Here is a 14,231-nt window from a genome sequence, read left to right as displayed (position 1 = left end):
TGTTCAGAGTGCGCCAGGGCAAGGTTCGTGTCAGCTGTACAAAGGTGTAAAATGTCCTGTTTAGTCACAAAAAATTGGAAGCCTTACAAACCTGAGGATAAACATGGACAGATGAACTCAAGGTACTACCTAAATATAAAAAAAGAGATTAATTGTAAATGTGAGAAATATATTTGTAAATGACAACAGCTGAAAATAACATCTGCCAAGGAGTTTGGTCAAGTCAGAAGCTGTAGGAAAATTAAACTTTCCTGAGGCTGCTAAAGGTGTTCATTTTTCTTCCCACTCATTGCCAGTATGGTGCAGAGCCAGATAATATTGCTTTCTAGAGCCTCACATTCTCATGACACAACATTTTAAACTGTCTTTCCAAACTTGAATGGAGGGATCCTTTCTTAGGTTTCTTTACTTGGTTTCACTAACATATTCAGGGAAATCTTTGAGGAATTTGGCACCATGACTCGCTTCTAATAAAGGCAACAGTGCAGTCCGATATTTGCCACGATTTTGGAATTTGTCCTTCATGCGTAGCTTGGTGGCTGTGTTCTTAGAACAGTTTACATATCCCAATTTAGTTCTGACGATGCACCTTCTATAAGATCTAGAGGACATAATTGACACACGTATAATGTAATGATTCTTACTGGAAAGGTGTCTTTAATACAAGAGCTTGGCACTGTGGTTAAACATACTGTAAATATTTCTAGCTCTGATGGAAATAATTTATTTGAGACTTGTTTTTGACTTGCCTAATATGAGCTGGAGAATTGCATGCTGCTGGGAATTAAATGATCTCGGCCACAAAGGAAATGCGCGTACATGATCAACTGGAAAGAAGTGACCTCCTCTTGCATCTAAACGTCAGATCACCAGGTGGAGAAGTTAGCTTGTATTTTATGCAAAAGTGGTTTAGCGATGCAAAGCGACTATAACCAGGGGTGAAGGAGGTGCAAAAGCCGGTCATCTCTAGTTCCAGTTGGATTCCATGGGAGTCAGCAGGAATTTAATCCTGCTCTTGGAATGTCATCTGCTTGGCAGTGTTCAAGAGAAGATGCTCCCTAGAGAATAGTTTTCCTATCAATCAGTACTTTTCACTCAATGTACCAGCAAGGGATAAGTAGAATTATCTGCTGCACATTTCACCATATCACACTAATTTTCATGCCTGTATTAGAGGCTTAGTTTGCTTGTCCACTGTACAATGGGGTATGTACATTATATTAGCAGTAATATTTCAACAAAAAAAAATCAACCTTACATAGTACCATTCACAAAAAAACCATCCTACTGGGCTTAGATAGCATAAAAACACCCTGCTGCTAATCTGGTCTTTGGCTTCTGTTAACTTTATTTTAGCAAGTATGGGATCAATCTAAATTCTCAGGCTAAATACCATCTGCTGGAGGAACTGAGCAGGTCAAGCAACATCAGTGGAAGAAAAAAGAAAGGTCTGCATTTTCAAGTGAAACTTTGTCTGGACTGGCCCCTGCCTCACCAATCCCATCTTGTCTTGTTGATACTTCTGCTCTAACTTTCCTCACTTACGATGGAGAGTTTTGGCTCAAAACGTCGATTATCTCCCACCCGCTGAGTTACTCCACCCGATGGTGCTTGGCATCTGCAGCCACCTGCATGCCTCCAGTTGTTCGGAGACCCTCTGTCCTGACCGTGCCTTTGGCATTTTACACCTGCTCCGCCAGACACGACGTGGAGCAGGTGTAACAGTGTTAGCCCAGACAGCCCATCCACTACTCCAATTTTTCCATGAGATTCACATGGAAGATATCTTGATCATGCAGAAGTACCTTTGGCTTGTCTCTATGTGACTTCCTTCTCTTCCACAGCAGGATCGTTCAAGGTTCCTCTATTTCACGGAATATACAAAAAAATGTAATATTCATGATATACGTCAACTTTTGCAACAAGGCAAACAATGGGAATTGTCCGATGCCCCTAATATTAAGAGAAGCAAAAGAGAGCCCCTTCAGATTCACTGAGTGTCCTTGGATTCGCCTTTGGCAGCCCCACTAGCTCTGCAGCCTCACAGACCCCTATTTAATCTATTGGCAACTGAACTCCAGATACAACCTCAGACACCATCAAGAAGCTTTCAGTTCCCAAGGCCCTTTTGCCCTCAGCACCCTCTTGAATCCAGGTTATGATACCTGGTTTCCCATGAGCCAGTCTCTAGCAGCCCGCAGCCTGGTGCGAGTCCTTCGACCACAAGGCGCCAACAGCCCACAGCCTGTGTGGGCCTTCAGCTGCTGAGCCCCTCTTTGATCTGCTGCCATGATCATCCTCCTGTGGATTGTTTTTCAGGTTTCTCCTTCCCAACTCTTTTTAACTCAACTAAATACTTTATCCACTAATAACTAGATTCCAGTTAATAATGCAGTAAATTCTCAAGAGGTCTCCTGAATTAGCTACTGCTTCATTTCTGATGAAATCAAATTATGCCTCATACCTGTGGCAACTGGTGAATAGGCAAATTGGTTTGATGGCACTTCTCACCTCTGGGGTCCATTGTCGAACGACCGTATGCTAATTATGCGGTTTGCATCTTGCCTCCTATTGAATGTACATCACAAGGCTGGAGAATACCCTTCTCCCGTGAATGGGAATAAATCTAAGTGATTCATGCCAACGGTTTTTTTTTTGATACCGAGTCAAGAGAGCTTTTAAATTCAACAGCAGGTAAAAATCTGAACACAAGCGGAAGTTAATTGTGTAGGTTCTCTTGGTCAAACAATCAAACCTTGGGGTTGGGACATTGGCTGGATTCCTTTTCTACACAAATAAGTAGATTTCCCTCTGGAAGCATTAACTTATCATTATCCATTCCTTTGTACATTACAGTCAGAGGAAATTGGGGAAGTTGTTTGCTTTATAGAGATAATCGGGGGAAAAAATAGTGCTGTGAGAGTTGCGTGTTCTTTATATTTCAAACCTCAAGGGCAGTCTATGCAAAGTAAAAATCATTCAGTTCCTCCTTTCCTACGGTAAAACTGCTGGTTTCTGGAATTCAAGCAATTGGCAGCCTCAAGCAACCAAAAAAAATTGATGAAAATAAATTAAAAAGCAGGCAAGTTTAAAATTATAAAGTAAATGTTCTCTGAGGTAACATGGTGAAGATAGGAGCAAATATTCAGCTAGCGGAGGGAGGGCCTTGGTCGTGCTTTCCTCGTGGCAGCTGTTTGAATAAGGTTGTGTGAAATAGCGCTGGCGTCGCCCAGGACGATGACGCTCGCTGTTGGGGTGACTCTCTTAAATGGTCTCCTTATCCCTGCTTAGTAGGGGTTGGCCCACTCTGTAAACTTGGGGGAGGAGTTGAGTTAATTATCTACAATGTTATTGTTCATCTTTTGGGCGGCTCCATAGAGGGGGTGGAATCTGCATATATACAGCTATGGGTTAAATATTTTCAAAGAATGTGAATGAAAATAAAATGCTTCAAGGTTTATACATTCGTGCAAGTGAAGTTTATTTAGTGCAAGTATTTTTGTCATTTGTCTTTTAAACTGTTTATTCTTAATGCAGGTGTATTTGTTAGACATTGTGAGAGTAGGTCTCAAGCAACCAGAAAATACACTTATCCGGAATCTGCTGGATACCAGGGTTTTACAGTATATTAATGTGATTACGAATGATTAAATGTTCATCTGCAGGTGCTTAACCTCTTCCTGGCCTTGCTGTTAAGCTCCTTCAGCGCAGATAATCTCTCTGCATCCGACGACGACTCTGAAATGAACAACCTGCAAATTGCAGTCAACAGGATCACCAGAGCTATAGACTTTGTCAAAAGGTTCGCTCTTGGCATCATTAGAAGGAAAAAAAGTCTCCAGGAAGATAAGCAATTGGATGACATCTCTCCTTCCAAAGTCGGGGCTCTTGACTTTAACCGCACAGACGCGGAGGGTAGAAGGGAAGAGAGTTCTAAGATTGGCGGAGTTAGCCCAATGAAAGGAGACCATCAAGATGGGTTCTTGGCCAATGCACACTTGACCATTCAAGTTCCGATTGCGGAGGGTGAATCTGATGCTGAAGATGAGCAAAGTTCTGAATCAGGAACCGAGGATGACAACGCGGTAAGGAACTTAGTTGGAGTTGGCTGTATCTCATGCTCAAGTGTACATATAATGATTTAATTTTGAGCACAAGCTTGCTCTTCAGTTAAATTCTTGCAAAATTTAATGCAAAAGATTTTCTCTCTAACATGAACCTTTTTAACTGGGGGGATAGGTGAGCGATGGTGCATGTGAAATGAACAAGAAGGCAGGCAGGAGAGGGATCCTTTAAGGAGTGTGACGCTTGGAACAATTTAAAATCCAAGCATTATTTTACATTATGCAAGACCATCTCCCTCCCAAATCAGTTGGACTATCACCACAGGCTCTTAACCTTCCATGGGCCCCAGGAAATGGTATGAACTCAGTTCTGAGATTTTTCTCAACCCCAATGTAGCCAGGGCTGTGAATGAAAGAGTGAAACACGAAAGTCTGCAGATGCTGTGATTGTAGTAAAGATGCACCAAAATGCTGGAGGAACTCAGCTGGTCTTGCTGTGTCCATAGAAGAAAATGATATATTGCCGCCATTTCAGGCCTTATTTCAAGGAATAAGCAAAAATCAGGAAATCTCAGAATAGAGGCAGTGCTGGCTGGGAGAGGAGTCCAGACCAACAAAAGGTGTTAATTAGACATGAGAATTGATTTTATCTGTGTGAAAGGAGACAACAGGAAAAAGGGAGAGAGACAGATCTTGGGGAAGAAGTGGTGGGGGGGGGGGGGAGGGGAGGTGATGTTTAATGGAAGCCAAAGAAGTCTATATTAATGTTATCCACTTGGAAGATGAGGTGTTGTTCCTCCAGTTTGCAAGTGGTCTCAAGTTGGCAATGCATGAGACAATGGACAGACATTTCAGCAAGGAAATGGAATGGGGAATTGAAATGGGGGGCCACTGCAAGATCCACACTATTGCGGAAGAGGGAAACAGAAGGATCACAGGCTGGTAATAAACTAACCAGTGGTTCTCAACCTCTTTCCACTCACATAACTGCCTGAAGTAATCCCTTACTGACCACTGAGCACCTATGGCATCCTATGCTAAAGATGCTCTGTGATTATGAAGGGATTGCTTAAAGTGGTATATGAGTGGGAAGGGAAGGTTGACAATCGCTGCTCTAATCCCAATTGTAACTGAATTATTTTGCTTGAGAAAAATTGTCATTGGCCCATTTCCTTTGGAGTTAAGAAACCGTGCACATAACGAGTCAATTAGGTACAATTTAATCAGTGGTTTTCAAACTTTTTCTTTCCACTCACATACCACCTTAAGTAATCCCTTACTAATCACAGAGCACCGATGGCATAAGGAATACTGGTTTATAACAAACTTATAGGTTAGTCTTGTCACATTTGAACTTTAAATTGAAATTACCCCCTTTTCAATTTTGCCAATTTTTGGAGCATCAAGTGACCTGGAATATTATTCACCCTGCAACCTTATCTCATTTATTCCTCACCTGGAGTCATCAATCTGTATTGCTCTAATAAAGAGCTGTATGCTTTGGCATTTCGCAATCGTTATTAACTCCATTTCCAATTTCAGCTTTTCCACTTTGCTTATATTTTCTGCCCGGAAGACCATAAGACACAAGGGCAGAATTGGGGCATTCAGCCCACTGAGCTTACCCCACGATTCCTTCATGATTGATTCACTATCCTTTTCAACCCTATTCTCGTGCCTTTTCCCATAACCCTTGATTCCATTCTACCTCCATTTTAAATATATCCAATGACTTGGCCTCCACAGCCATCTGAATTCCACAGACGTTCCTTTCTGTCATGCTTTGATTTTCATTCTCGCTTTCTCTCCCTTCTGCTTTTTCGTTTCTTTTCAATTTATGAAACATTCTTCCACTTGGACCCTAGACCTTTCTCATTCATTGAAAGTTCTAAAGCAAGAAAGTCAGATGCTGTGATTATAGTAAAAGCACCAAAATGCTGGAGGAACTTGTCTAGTCTTGCAGTGTCCATAGGAGGTAAAGATATTTCGGACTCAGGCCCAAAATATCGGTAATTCAGATACCCCCTTGACTTATGTCCATAATTGGGACTGAAGGATCAGCCGTATCTCGAAATGAGCGTAAATCAGAAATTTTCCAATGTGGATGGAGTACCAAAGTCTTAAAGCAAACTTTTTAATCAAATGTTGTTTTTGATAAACTGTAACAGGGCATGTAAGTGCCAAAATGAATGTACTTACTTTGTTAGTTGGTGTCTCAGAGTCCATAGGATGGGCGCCGCCATCTTGATTCCTTTGCACATATGTGAGTCTTTGGTTGGTACATGCATGGTGAGTTCATGTATTGGAGTTCAGTTGGCACATGTGGGAGAATTAAGTGCCCTAACAATATTGAATTTGCACCCTTAACTCTCGCAAGAGCGCCATCCGAACACATTACATAAACTCACCACACATGCGCCAACTGAAAACTTGAGCACGTACCATCCAAACTCCAAAATGCAAACCCACCATGCATCCGCTAACCAAAGACTCGAGCATGTACCAACCAAACTCTAATACGCAAACCCACCTTTCATGCTCTAACCGAAGTCTTGATCATGTGCACAGGAATCAAGATGGCTCTTCATACTTGCAGAACCTTTTACAGCCTCATGTATTTTCTCTTTGTCCTTGAAAATTGTTGAAACAGTGTAATGAGGCAATCTATCGGCAAGGGATAGGTTTTTCCTCTTGCTTACCATCTTTCTAGTGTGACTACATAGCGGCGACTTTGTACATGTGTGTATTTTTTAAAACATTTTTGGTCTTATGTGTGGATGAACGTAAGTCGCGTAGGTTGTAAGTCAGGAAGTGCCTGTATATCTTTATCTCTTATGCATGCTGTGAGACCGGCAAAGTTCCTCCAGTATTTCTGTTATCACCAGAGGTTCTGTCTATACTTCTTGTTATGAGATTTACCAGGACATGGACCTAGCATGGTTCAAACATAACGCACCCATCCCTTCCCCCCCTTCTTAGCCAGTACTAATGCTCCATGAATCAAAACTCAGTTCTCACACACTCATCTTTGAGCGAACCTTAGCCCAGGTAATAGCCCAGAGAGGACCACTTCTGTGGTCCTTTTTAACTTTATCCTGAGCTGTTCATAAGCCCTCAGTAAAACCTATTTCGAAGGCCAACATCATTCATGCCTACAATTCCTGACAACTGGATCTTTCCCATACCTCTCCCATTCTCTTCGACCCAGAAGAGGTCCATTCCCTTGTACCACAATCCTCTGTCTTGCATGCAGAGTGTAGTCTCTGTTCTCCTATGCTATGTCCTATGAGTACTATATTTCTCCTCTACCCCCCCCCCCCCTCCCCCAGGCCCCACACCCTTTCTGCCATGGTGGTTTGAACCCTGTGCAATCTTCCCTGCAGTTCCAACTCCCATCTAAACAAGAGCAAAGGCCTTGCAGCAGCCAGATAAGGAGTAAGTACATTTAAATTTAGACATATAGCACAGTAACAGGCCCTTTTGGCCCACGAGTCCTTGCTACCCAATTACTCCCAATTAACCTGCAACCCCCTGGTTCATTTTGAACAGTGGGAGGAAACCAGAGGAAACCCATGAAGATACGGGGAGAACGTACAAACTCCTTACAGACAGCGTGGGATTCGTACTTCAGTCCCAATCACTGGTGTGCTCTCCGCCTCGCTAACCGTGCTGCCCCTAGAGGTGTATTGAGGCTCCTCGAGATCTACCTCCTGCACCCCTCCACCTTCCACTTCAGCCGTCAGATCTGCCTGCCCTGACCACTAATTCCTTCTGAGGCAAATAATCTAAAAGATCTGATGCATCCTGAACTCCATTTTCAGCTAACTCTCTTCCTCCCTGATGTGTTGCAGTATCTGAAATTCAGACTTCTGCTCATCAGCATTTTGGTTCATTTGCATTTGACAATAAACCCGTATATCACGTCATATCATTATCGTATCACCATTCACCCATGCTGCCTGTGAAATTAAACTTTGACATTGATAGCCAGAAAGAAGTTGTGTCTGGATCTCTCCCTCACAGCTCTCTACCCAATCCTTCTCCACTCATCACTCTATGCCTCTTTGCTCTGCCAGATGCCTGGTCTCCACTGCAAATACGCTACTTCTTCCAAGTAGACACTTCAGACCTCTAGTGACTCAGTTAAGAGTATCCAGGGAGCATCAATCAACAGGAATTGCAATAGGTAGTAACTGGGTGAAAGCATATCTCCATTTCCTCCATGTGTTAAAATGTGAAAATAAATAATCAGGAAGAGGTAGATCTAGTTTCCATTGTTCCATTTTGGTTTAATGTTGGCAAATTGTTTTCTCAACCAATGTCATATTATGGCCATCTGATTTCACACTGATAGTATAGAAAGAACAGAATTTAAAATCTTCAGAACAGATGAAGAATATGGTAATTGGCAACAAATCGACTAGTCATGAAGATTTCCGTGTTGGTTCAGTATCCAGCAAAGACTCGGGTTCAAGCATTGAATTTACCATCTCAACTTGCATAAATGAAAGGAGTTATAACTTTAAGCCAAGGAATGATTCCATCCTTCCAATTTCTATTAGAATAAAAATAAATAAATAAATTAGAATTAAAAATAAGGCATCTCAATATGTCATGCTTCAGTATGGAAACTAGGCTGAAAATTATTTTCACGTTTTTTGTCTTAGGATCAGGATTTATTGAAGAAGAAGGATGAGACAGTTAAATCTGTAAGTTTTAATAATAATTTTGATATTTTCTCAATTGATTTTTGTTAGTTTTTTTCTGTCTGTAGAGCAATAAAATATTGAATTTTACATAGATGAATGTCACCTTTATACACACACACACACACACACACCCACACACACACACACACCCACACACACACACATACACACACCCACACACACACAACCCCCCCCACACACACACACATACACCCACCCACACACACACCCCACACACACACACCCACACACACACACACCCACACACACCCACACACACCCACACACACACACACACACACACACACACACACACACCCACACACACACACACCCACACACATATATAATGACACATTTGTGTGCTCGACTGGCACTGAGACACATGCCCAGATAATAAATGGCACACCCAATCATTTCAACCACACTGAAATCCAATACTGTCTGTTTCAAAGTCTCCATGGTTAGGTAACTTCTTGCAATCTTCTGGATGTCCCAGGGAATCATAACAGATTCTCAGATGCCTTTGAAAGGCCATATCATCTACCTATGGAAAATAGTGTCAATTTTTGGAGGTGCATTCAGTGAAATTGATTTTGGGTTGTAGGGAAAATTGGCAGTGGCAAAGTTTTACATCTTTTTCCCTTTGAATCCAACCCATACTTTTCATAAAACAGGCACAAAATATTGCAGCAGAGACAGTAGATAAGGCAAAGATAAAACATATCAAGTTCCTTGTGCTGCCCAAAGTGTTTTGAAGCTGATGACCTCACAAACTATTTTGTGTTGCTCCTGTGTTGAAGCAGTAGTACTGTTTTTGAAAGATTAGTTACCTTTCTTTTTTATTACAAAGGGCAAATGTCAAGAAGTGGACTCCACACATTCCCTTAAGAATTACAAATGCTTAAAAAAAATATTATGGAACGGCCAAAGAAATCAGGAATTCAGCTGACAATAAGTCTGTGGACGGGGTTTCTTTTGGTTTGAACACATATCTACAGGTTCAAATGTGCAACCAGAGTTCTGTTGGTCTTGATTTTTAAGGTTACGTTGCCTTATAGGTGGCTTTTTGATTCCTGTGCAGATAAAAGTGAACATTGATTCTTCTCAGTGCAGTACTGTGGATCTGAAAGTTGAAGAGGAGGAGGTGGAAGAGGTTAGAGAAGAAAGTCCTGAATCTAAGGAACCAGAAGAGTGTTTAACAGAAGGTAACACCGCAAGAATGTAAAGAGTGGAATAGGAGGAAAAGGGAGAAATGCTGCAGTTCCAATGGCTCTGAAACACCAATGGGCTTTTCCACATGAGTGAGGTTCACTTGGGCACTTTCCATTTTTTACACTACGAATTCCAGTTCACAATTTGCCAATAGATAAACCCACAAGAATAGAACAGCTACTTCTTTCCTGTTCTTTTGAGGGCTCATTGAATTTCAATGTCTTTTGAGTAGTAGAGCAGGGATCCGAACATGCCTACAATTAATTTTCTGCTGTACATGTATCGGAGCTAAATTCGAACGGCCATTCTCAGTTTATTAGTGCCTTGTGGGATGTGTAATCAGTCCCACACACCAAACAACATGTATTGCATTTGCATTTTCAACTTTCTATCTGCAAACATCTTCATGAATTTGTATTGTGCCCTTGCAGATGAGTTAATATGTTTATTTCAGTGTTGAATCACTGAAAAAGTTGCTGTTCCACAGTGCCAAAGACCTGGGTTCAATCTTGACCATGGCTGCTGTCTGCAGGCTACCCTTCTTACCTTCCTTACACCTTGGTTTTTAAAAAAAAATGTAAATTCAGCTTTGTTGATTCCTCTCTCCAGTGTCTAAAAATCTGCACTATACATATATACGTATATCACCCACTGAAGAGTCTTGCATTATAATGCTCTAATGTTCATAGCTCTGCGGGGTAAAGATATTACAGGCAGCATGCTTAGCATAAGGGTTAACACCATCCCTTTACAGTGTCAGGGTGCGAATCTGTCTGTAAGGAGTTTGTACGTTCTCCCCGTGTCTGCATGGGTTTCCCCGGGGGCTCTGGTTTCTTCCCACTGTTCAAAACGTACCGGGGATATTGGTTAATTGGATATAAATTGGCGGCATGGACTCATGGGCTGAAATGGCCTGTTACCGTGCTGTACATCTAAATTTAAATCACACGTAAACACTGAAGGCATCAAAGGAATAACCTATCTAAACCACTGCTGCTTGTGCAGGTTGCTTGAGAATCTGTCCCTGTCTGGAACTTGATTTGAAGAGCGATCGGGGCAAAATGTGGTGGAACTTGAGGAAAACCTGCTTCAAGATTGTGGAACACAACTGGTTTGAAACATTCATCGTTTTTATGATCTTGCTCAGTAGTGGTGCTCTGGTAAGTTTCTTCCCTGTGAGTGGATATGTATGGTTAAGAGCAGAGCTTAAAGATGCAGTTTAGTTTGGTATGGCCACCGTGACAGAGGTGCACCAAAGAAAAGGTACAAGGACTGCCTAAAGAAATCTCTTGGTGCCTGCCACATTGACCACCACCAGTGGGCTGATATCGCCTCAAACCGTGCATCTTGGCGCCTCACAGTTCGGCGGGCAGCAACCTCCTTTGAAGGAGACTGCAGAGCCCACCTCACTGACAAAAGACAAAGGAGGAAAAACCCAACACCCAACCCCAACCCACCAATTTTCCCCTGCAGCCGCTGCAACCGTGTCTGCCTGTCCCGCATCGGACTTGTCAGCCACAAACGAGCCTGCAGCTGACGTGGACTTTTACCCCCTCCATAAATCTTCGTCCGCGAAGCCAAGCCAAAGAAAAGAAGAAATGATACAAAGAGTAAAAGCTGTTAGAGTGACACATGAAAGTCTGTAGATGCTGTGATTATAGTAAAAAGATAGAAATGCTGGAGGATCTCAGCAGGTCTCAAAGCTGCAAACTTTGTTCAGTTCATCCAGCATTTCAGTAAAATCTGTTCATTTGCTTTTCCTTGATTGATATGATTCCTGATCGCATTAGTATCGTGGTTAACATTTCACATTGTAATTTCTTGACAATTGACAATGCCATCCCATTTGTGTTCGTATTTATTTTAAACTGCACAGGTCACAACTAAAGGCCATCATTTTTGTTTGAAGATTGAGGAGGATGTTAAATTTTGACATTCATTTTTGTCATGGGGACACGGTTGGCTCAGCAGTTAGCGCAATGCTTTTACAGCGCCAGCAATTGGGAGCGGGATTTAAATCCTGCGCTGTCTGTAAGGAGTTTGTACGTTCTCCCCGTGTCTCCTTGGGTTTCCTCCTGGTTCTCCGTTTTGCTCCCACCTTTCAAAACCTAGGAGGGTTGTAGGTCAATTGGATGCAATTGGGGCAGCATGGGCTCATGGGCAGAAATGGCCTGATACCGTGCTGTATGTCTAAATAAATAAATAGATAGAATGAAAGCACTTTTGAAGTAACTGTAGAGTGAGAACCTGAGTCTAGAAAACTAATTGTTTATTCCAGTGATGGAAATCAGCAAGTGTTCAAGTTTATTTGTCATCCAATTGTACAAGTACGACCCAACAAAATGTAACTCTAGTCCTCGGTGCAAACACACGCACGCTTTCCATACCATTTCAACTGGCTGCTTCCGCGCTTTGTCTCGTCTCTGTGTGAATGATGTGATATGTGCAAGAGACATGAATTAATACTGTTCTTGGCAATTACTATTTCCACAGGACTTGCCTCACATTGACAGTAAAATTATTGAATTCCTATTCACAAGAAACCCAACTGTTGTCTTCATAAATATTTTGCTGTAAGATTAGATCAGAGGCTAGTGGCTCAACTCCCCATAGCGTTTCCATTGATGATAACACTCAATTCAGAAGTTTGGTGTAGTGGTTAGTGCAATGCCTTAATAGCACCAGTGATCGGGACCAGGGTTCGAATCCCGTGCTATCTGTAAGGAGTTTGTACGTTCTCCCCGTGTCTCCAGTTTTCTCCCACTGTTCGAAATGTACCGGAAGAGTAGGTTAATTGGGTGTAAATTGGGTAGCAAGGACTTATGGGCCGAAATAGCCTGCTACTGTGATGTATGTCCAAATTTTAATTTGTTTCATGTAACTTACTTGATTGAGTGAAGCTTCAACAATAGACAAGAATCTCAAGATAATTCAGGACAAAATAATCTGCTTAATTGACATTTCATCCTTCATTCATCGAGTCTACCCTGCCATTTAATCATGTCGTGATCCATTTCCCCACTCAGCCCCACTGCCCGGCTGTCTCCCTATAACCTTTGTTGCCCTGGCTAATCAAGAACCTAACAATCTCTGTCTTAAATACACCCTATGACTTGGCCTCCACAACTGCCTATGGCAACACATTCCACAGATTTATCACCATCTAGCTAAAGACGGGTTCGCAGGGCAATCTTTGGCTTGGCTTCGCGGACGAAGATTTATGGAGGGGGTAAAAAGTCCACGTCAGCTGCAGGCTCGTTTGTGGCTGACAAGTCCGATGCGGGACAGGCAGACACGATTGCAGCGGTTGCAGGGGAAAATTGGTGGGTTGGGGTTGGGTGTTGGGTTTTTCCTCCTTTGCCTTTTGTCAGTGAGGTGGGCTCTGCGGTCTTCTTCAAAGGAGGTTGCTGCCCGCCAAACTGTGAGGCGCCAAGATGCACGGTTTGAGGCGTTATCAGCCCACTGGCGGTGGTCAATGTGGCAGGCACCAAGAGATTTCTTTAGGCAGTCCTTGTACCTTTTCTTTGGTGCACCTCTGTCACGGTGGCCAGTGGAGAGCTCGCCATATAACACGATCTTGGGAAGGCGATGGTCCTCCATTCTGGAGACGTGACCTACCCAGCGCAGCTGGATCTTCAGCAGCGTGGACTTCTAAAGGAAACCTACATAAGAAAAGACCTGGATTGCTGAAGTGGAAATCAGTTCAGGGTCATAAGGTTGATTGATAGGTGGTTGTTTCTGATCAAGTTTCAACACTAACAAAAATTTTATCTGCAATTGGTCGCAAGTGCAATTTACTCCAATTTAATTTTGAATTGAATAATACTCTGCATCAAATTTATTGGCAATATTCATTTAAAGTACTAACAACTAAGTGCTAACACTGCCCATAGTTCAGGCAATGCCCAGTGCCCACATATCCATGACAGAGACAAAAATTCTGTGAACACTCCCTGCAGTTTGAACTTTGCTCTGTTATTTTGATAAGAAGTCGAATGATTCGACTACAATGTCTTAATTGGACTGCCTAGGTGCCAAGACTTACATTTCTAATGTGCTTCCAGGCTTTTGAAGATATATACATAGAAAAAAGGAAGATAATTAAGGTATTGCTTGAATACGCTGATCAAGTATTCACATACATCTTTGTTGTGGAAATGTTGCTCAAATGGATTGCTTATGGATTCAAGACATACTTCACCAATGCCTGGTGTTGGCTAGATTTTTTGATTGTTGATGTAAG

At 42.2% G+C, this 14,231-nt stretch overlaps 1 protein-coding gene across 1 annotated transcript in view; it reads left to right on the top strand.

Moving 5' to 3' along the window:
- Positions 1-14,231, top strand: part of scn4aa (sodium channel, voltage-gated, type IV, alpha, a) — a 159,670-nt gene that overhangs the window by 112,182 nt on the left and 33,257 nt on the right. The window contains exons 16-20 of the mRNA XM_069904854.1: positions 3,666-4,085; positions 8,732-8,773; positions 9,858-9,981; positions 10,994-11,148; positions 14,053-14,226. Coding sequence (XP_069760955.1) covers positions 3,666-4,085; positions 8,732-8,773; positions 9,858-9,981; positions 10,994-11,148; positions 14,053-14,226 — 915 coding nt within the window. The remainder of the gene's footprint in view (positions 1-3,665; positions 4,086-8,731; positions 8,774-9,857; positions 9,982-10,993; positions 11,149-14,052; positions 14,227-14,231) is intronic.

The sequence above is a fragment of the Narcine bancroftii genome, chromosome 12, assembly GCF_036971445.1.
Source record: "Narcine bancroftii isolate sNarBan1 chromosome 12, sNarBan1.hap1, whole genome shotgun sequence".
Classification (NCBI taxonomy): Eukaryota; Metazoa; Chordata; class Chondrichthyes; order Torpediniformes; family Narcinidae; genus Narcine; species Narcine bancroftii.
Note: the sequence above shows the minus strand (reverse complement) of the source record. Positions and strands in the feature narration are given on the sequence as shown.